This window comes from Heterodontus francisci, chromosome 4 (genome assembly GCF_036365525.1).
Source record: "Heterodontus francisci isolate sHetFra1 chromosome 4, sHetFra1.hap1, whole genome shotgun sequence".
In the NCBI taxonomy this organism is placed as follows: Eukaryota; Metazoa; Chordata; class Chondrichthyes; order Heterodontiformes; family Heterodontidae; genus Heterodontus; species Heterodontus francisci.
Window position 1 is genome coordinate 11,516,168 of NC_090374.1, and position 6,515 is coordinate 11,522,682.

The 6,515-nt window shown below is 48.0% G+C and overlaps 1 protein-coding gene across 3 annotated transcripts in view; it reads left to right on the top strand.

Annotated features, from left to right (window-relative positions):
- The window catches only part of rictora (RPTOR independent companion of MTOR, complex 2 a), a 373,719-nt gene extending 368,144 nt beyond the window's left edge, over positions 1-5,575 (top strand). For all 3 annotated transcript variants that reach the window (XM_068029133.1, XM_068029132.1, XM_068029135.1), the window contains one exon: positions 1,990-5,575. In XM_068029133.1, the coding sequence (XP_067885234.1) occupies positions 1,990-2,061 (72 nt within the window). In that variant the 3' untranslated portion in view covers positions 2,062-5,575. The remainder of the gene's footprint in view (positions 1-1,989) is intronic.
- Positions 5,576-6,515: the final 940 nt, after the last annotated feature.

Consider the following 6,515-nt stretch of genomic DNA (forward strand, 5'->3'; position numbering starts at 1 on the left):
CTCTCTCTCTCTCTCTCTCTGTCTCTCGCTGTCTCCTCCTCTCTCCTCGCTGTCTCTCGCTGTCTCCTCTCTCCTCTCTCGCTGTCTCCTCTCTCTCTCTCTCTCTCTCGCTGTCTCCTCTCTCTCTCTCTCTCTCGCTGTCTCCTCTCTCTCTCTCTCTCTCTCGCTGTCTCCTCTCTCTCTCTCTCTCTCGCTGTCTCCTCTCTCTCGCTGTCTCTCGCTGTCTCCTCTCTCTCTCTCTCTCTCTCTGTCTCTCGCTGTCTCCTCTCTCTCTCGCTGTCTCTCGCTGTCTCCTCTCTCTCTCTCGCTCGTCTGTCTCTCTCTCTCTCTCTCTCTCGCTGTCTCCTCTCTCTCTCTCTCTCGCTGTCTCCTCTCTCTCGCTGTCTCTCGCTGTCTCCTCTCTCTCTCTCTCTCTCTCTGTCTCTCGCTGTCTCCTCTCTCTCTCGCTGTCTCTCGCTGTCTCCTCTCTCTCTCTCGCTGTCTCCTCTCTCTCTCTCTCTCTCGCTGTCTCCTCTCTCTCTCTCTCTCTCGCTGTCTCCTCTCTCTCTCTCTCTCGCTGTCTCCTCTCTCTCTCTCTCTCTCTCTCTCGCTGTCTCCTCTCTCTCTCTCTCTCTTTCGCTGTCTCCTCTCTCTCTCTCTCTCTCTCTCTCTCGCTGTCTCCTCTCTCTCTCTCTCTCTTTCGCTGTCTCCTCTCTCTCTCTCTCTCTCTCGCTGTCTCCTCTCTCTCTCTCTCTCTCTCGCTGTCTCCTCTCTCTCTCTCTCTCTCGCTGTCTCCTCTCTCTCTCTCTCTCTCTCGCTGTCTCCTCTCTCTCTCTCTCTCTCGCTGTCTCCTCTCTCTCGCTGTCTCTCGCTGTCTCCTCTCTCTCTCTCTCTCTCTCTGTCTCTCGCTGTCTCCTCTGTCTCTCGCTGTCTCTCGCTGTCTCCTCTCTCTCTCTCGCTGTCTCCTCTCTCTCTCTCTCTCTCGCTGTCTCCTCTCTCTCGCTGTCTCTCGCTGTCCTCCTCTCTCTCTCTCTCTCTCTCTGTCTCTCGCTGTCTCCTCTCTCTCTCGCTGTCTCTCGCTGTCTCCTCTCTCTCTCTCGCTGTCTCCTCTCTCTCTCTCTCTCTCTCGCTGTCTCCTCTCTCTCTCTCTCTCTCGCTGTCTCCTCTCTCTCTCTCTCTCGCTGTCTCCTCTCTCTCTCTCTCTCTCTCTCTCGCTGTCTCCTCTCTCTCTCTCTCTCTTTCGCTGTCTCCTCTCTCTCTCTCTCTCTCTCTCTCTCTCGCTGTCTCCTCTCTCTCTCTCTCTTTCGCTGTCTCCTCTCTCTCTCTCTCTCTCTCGCTGTCTCCTCTCTCTCTCTCTCTTTCGCTGTCTCCTCTCTCTCTCTCTCTCTCTCTCTCGCTGTCTCCTCTCTCTCTCGCTGTCTCCTCTCTCTCTCTCTCTCTCTCTTTCGCTGTCTCCTCTCTCTCTCTCTCTCTCTCTCTCTCTTTCGCTGTCTCCTCTCTCTCTCTCTCTCTCTCTCTCTCTCGCTGTCTCCTCTCTCTCTCTCTCTCTCTCTTTCGCTGTCTCCTCTCAGTCTCTCTCTCTCTTTCGCTGTCTCCTCTCTCTCTTTCCTCTTGTCTGCTGGTCTCTCTTGCTCTCTCTGTCTCGCTGTCTGCGGGTCTCTCTCGATCTCTCTGTCTCGCTGTCTGTGGGTCTCTCTCGCTCTCTGTCTCGTTGTCGGCGGGTGTCTCTCGCTGTCTGCAGGTCTCTCTCTCTCGCAGTCTGTGGGTCTCTCTTTCGCTGTCTGCGGGTCTCTCTGTCTCTCTCGCTGTCTGCCGGTCTCTCTCTCTCTCTCTCGCTGTCTGCTGGTCTCTCCCTCCCTCTCGCTGTCTGCGGGTCTCCGTCTTTCTTGCTCTCTGCGGGTCTTCATCTCTCTCTTTCGCCGTCTACGGGTCAGTCGCACGCTTGCTGTTATGGGGACCCTCTGTCTTTGGGGAGATTTCTGCTCTGACTATGTTTTTTCTCTCTGGCAGCTGTATGAGGAAGCGGACACTAATCTTTTATCGCCAAAGCAGGTGGAAGCTGAGCTGACCCCTGCATCCTGACCAAACCTGTGCCGAAGCATTGCCGCATCACCAAACCTACAACCTTCTCCAGGATCCACCGGTACCAATATCTGACTCCCACTCTGACTAGCAGGGCAGGTGTGTTCACTCGGCACTCAAATCCTGCTCCGTGCGTGCAGAACCTCGTTCAGTCTCTGGCTTGTTCTTATTTATTTCCCTTCCCTCTGTCCTGGACATGAAGGTATTTTAACACTACTGGAAGCGGGATGCAGATTTGGACTTGGTTATCAGGCACTGCAGGGTTGTGTGTGTGGCACCTGACCGTTTAGATCTCTCCCTATTCAATGGCTGTTTGGCACCATTGCATAGACACTTGCGCTAATCCCAAACCTGGACCAGTCTCACTCCGCCGGCACTGCACCTCATTTACTTCAAACTCTGCGTCAGGTCTACTAAATTTTTTATGTTTAAATCTTTACAGCTTGTACAAAGGACCAGCCTGTAATCTATTTAAATTATATTGACTGGATGAGTTCAGATGGAATCAGGCTCCTGTGCCCTTAAACATACAGTGCAGGAAAACTTTAACTCATTGCAGGGAAAATATTCAATGGCTTGGTGTTGTGGAGCCTAGCACATGGACAGATTTGCCTTTACTGTCAAATGAACCCAGCAGTAACTGGTTGCAGGACTGTTCTTGTATCGTGGTTCCATTGGGAGAGCAGTTTAATGCACCCAGGATCAATAAAAGTTCCCACTTCCCACACGCAGCACAACAACTGGTCGATTCGAGCAATAGGAAACAGCGGAGGTACACAGTAATCCCTCTTTTCCCCTGCTCCTAGACATCAGGTTATATGGGAACCCCCACTCCTTGACCCCAGGATACGTGGAAACCCTCCCCTCCCCTACTACTAGATGCGAGGGTATGTGGGAACCTCCCTCTCTCCCTTCTCCTAGACCTGAGGGTACATGGAAATACCCATACCCTGCTCCTACTCAAATGTTATGAGGGCAAAATCCTGTTGCAGCAACGGGGTTTCGTCTAAAATGGCACAAAGCCTCCATTGAATGGCCACTAACCTGAAGTTAGTTCCAGAAACAACGCCAATTCAGGAGGAGGATATCAATGGGGCTCTAACCATAAAACGATGTGTGGGGGCAGGTTTTTCCCATCGTGGGGCCTACATTCCATTCATATCACAAGATTAGGGAACCTTGGGCCTTCCTGTTCAGCTCTCACTCTGAGTCCCTATTTACGGTTGGAATCCTCTCAATGTCCCCTGACATAAGTGTATGCTTGGTGTTCAGCACTCTTGGAATTAATAAGTAGCAATGAAATATCCCAACACTACAGCACAAGGCAATCAGGGCCCTACTTTTTCTGCAGGTTATCAGTGTGTGAAGGACAGGATCAAGCAGTGGGCTTTGCATAGAACTTGCAGGAGCTCATCATCAAACAGCTTAATCACCAATGGCTTCATGTAGGGTCTTGACTCATGCTGTGGCTATAGCTCCAATGCTGATAGTTTGTTTTAAAACCTGGCTACCCGACTAGACCCAACTACACGTGTCGGGTTCAGTTCGGGCCAAAATTCCGAGTCCAGCATTCAGGCTCGGGATGAGTCGGGCTGGACACTGATTCTGGGAAGTCACGGGATCAGGCTTACCCATGATTCCCCACAACTCCAGGAATAGCTTGCTGCCGGAACTGATGAAGCGTTGGGTGGGACGAAAAAAAAAATTAAAGGGCTCGGTTTGGCTATAGTCGGTTCAGACCTGGGTTGGTTTTCAATTTTATACCCAAGCCAGGCTTTAGTTTGTATGTCATTTCATACTGAATTCAGATTGAAGAGAAGAGGAATTTCTCACAGCTTCACTGGTCAGTGACCAGTTAGTTATGGATTTTTCTAGACCTTTCTGTACACATGACCTGCAGCACCAATGATTAAATATGTGGGGAGAGGAAGGGAATGTCTGACTACTGGTTCCCCCATCCTATCCAGTATTCCTTTAGTGAGTGTCTCTTCCCACTGCTCCCTACCCCTCATGTCTGATGGCAAAGCCTTTGTGCACCATGGAGGGAGTGGGAGTGTCCCCAGTGGGGTGCCTGTCAGAGGTCCCTGATGGTAGCAAGAGCAGTGCTGCCTTCACTCTAAATGATAACTAAGGCTCTTGACATTGGATCATTTGTCCAGACTGAATGGGATGAACTCTGTGTCCCAGGATTGAGGGGGTGGGTCTAAGTCCTGGTCCTGGGTACAGGTTAGGATTGCTGGCTCCTGGGTCAGGATGGTAGAATCTGTGGGTTGCATACTCACAGTTGGTAGCTGGTGTGCAGTGGGGAGCTGATGGATGTTTCCATTTCCATAGCAGATGGTGACTGCCAACAGTGGTAAAGTGAAAGGAAAGACTGAAGGGATGGGTCCAAAATAAGGTGCTACTTCTATACACAGATCCATCTCTCCAGGAACTGACGACTTGTGAAAAAGGAATAGAATTCATGCAATACATAAAACACAAGGTGGAGGGGGTTTGTTGTGACCTCAACACTTCACAGGTACTCTGTCTTCCAATTGGTTGCCCCAACTCTGGCTCTGCCTCCCTAACACCATGTACAAATCACATTACAGTAACTCCACCAGGCGAGCTCACTGTAGGATCTTTCTCTCTCTATCTCAGCCTGCAATGCACTGGAAAGAACACTAACTTCAAGTTGACAAGTTAAATCAATTGGCAGCAGTGACTATCTCCTCACACCAACTGACGGCTATTATGGATAGGTCAACAATTCACTATTAACTTTTTTGGCCATTTCTAATTTTTGATCCTTTTATGTCCCAAAAGCTGACTGGTAAATGCTGAATGGTGGGATTACGCAGATTTCTCACAAACTCTCCATCTTTGTGTCTCATCATTCCTGTGTACTTGTCTGTCCTGTCTGAGCTTCCTGCTCAGTCTCTGAATCTTGTAATCTGTCTGTTTCTCATGGTCGGTGTCTCCGTCTTTGGTCTCTTTCACTCATGTGTGCCCAAACGCTTCCTCACGAGTTTCAGGAATGAAGAGTTTGAAGAGAATCTGGCCTCTAGAGTCGTACAAGCAGGGTGGCTGAGATTTCTTGATCCAGCAATCATGTTTGCTATTTTGCTTGTATTTTTGAAGAGAAAGAATAAGCAGTTAGAGAAGGCTGGCACCTGTGTGAGAAAGAGCATCGAAGGTGGATGTTGCAGCCATGCTTGTGGATGTGTTTGGTTTTGTTTCTTTGTGATAAGCTGCTACATTAGGATGTTCTGGTATTCATATGTCACTGAACATGAAACCTGATTTATATTGTATACCTGTAACATAGTCTGATTAAAAATGAGAAAAGAAATTATTTATATATTTTCCATAAGAGAATATTTCATGGAGCTGTGTATAATTTAAATAAAATAAAGAGAAGAGTGGCTGTCAAGTAATGTTTTTGTGTTGCCACCTTGTGGGTTCTTTGTATAGTGTGTACAGTCTGTGTTTCTGGGCATTTACCCTTCTGAACATAAGAACTTATCAAAGGGATGCATTGTTAATTAACAATAAAAACAAAAGTATCCAATCTTTCTCTGAATGGTGTTCTGTCATTCCTCCCCATACAACAACTTGCATTTATATAGTATCCTTAACATAGCAAAATGTCCCAAGGGGCTTCATAGAAGTGCCATTAGACAAAATGGTCTCTGATTTCAGATCTTAGGAATAAAAAATTGAAAATCTGCAAATTGCTGGAAATGCACAGCAGGTCAGTGAGGCAGAACCTTTGTGATAGGTTGGGTTTGTATTGATAAAATGAACACCTCAAGTGCCAGTATGGGGTTACTAAAATAAATTGCAAAGGAGTCATTAAGTGTGCAAAGAGCAGAGAGAGCAAATTGCCTTTGATCTCTGGCACATCCTCCACTTCTCCTGAATGTCACCTGCCATGAAGGGATTAACTAGTTGTGTGCCACAGGGATCAGTGCTGGGGTCTCAACTATTTGCAATCTAGGGATTTGTGAATGATACAAGGATAGGTAGGAAAGAAAGTTGTAAGGACGGCACAAAATGTCTGCAAAGAGATACAGATAGGTTGTGAAAAATTAGATGGAGTATAATGTGGGAAAAAGTGAGGTGGTCCACTTTGGAAGGAAGAATAGAATATTATTTTCATGGAGAGAAACTGCAAAATGCTGCAGTACAGAGGGATCTGGGTGTTCTTGTACATGAATCTCAAAGTTAGCATGCAGGTACAGCAAGTAATTAGGAAAGCAAATGGATTGTTTGAATTTGTTACAAGGGGGATGGAGTATAAAAGTAGGGAAGTCTTACTACAACTGTACAAGGCATTGGTGAGACCGCACCTGGAGTACTGCCAACAATTTTGGCCACCTTACTTGAGGGATATACTTGCATTGGAGGCAGTTCAGAGAACATATGTATTAGGAGCAGGAGTAGGCCACTCGGCCCCTTGAGCCTGCTCC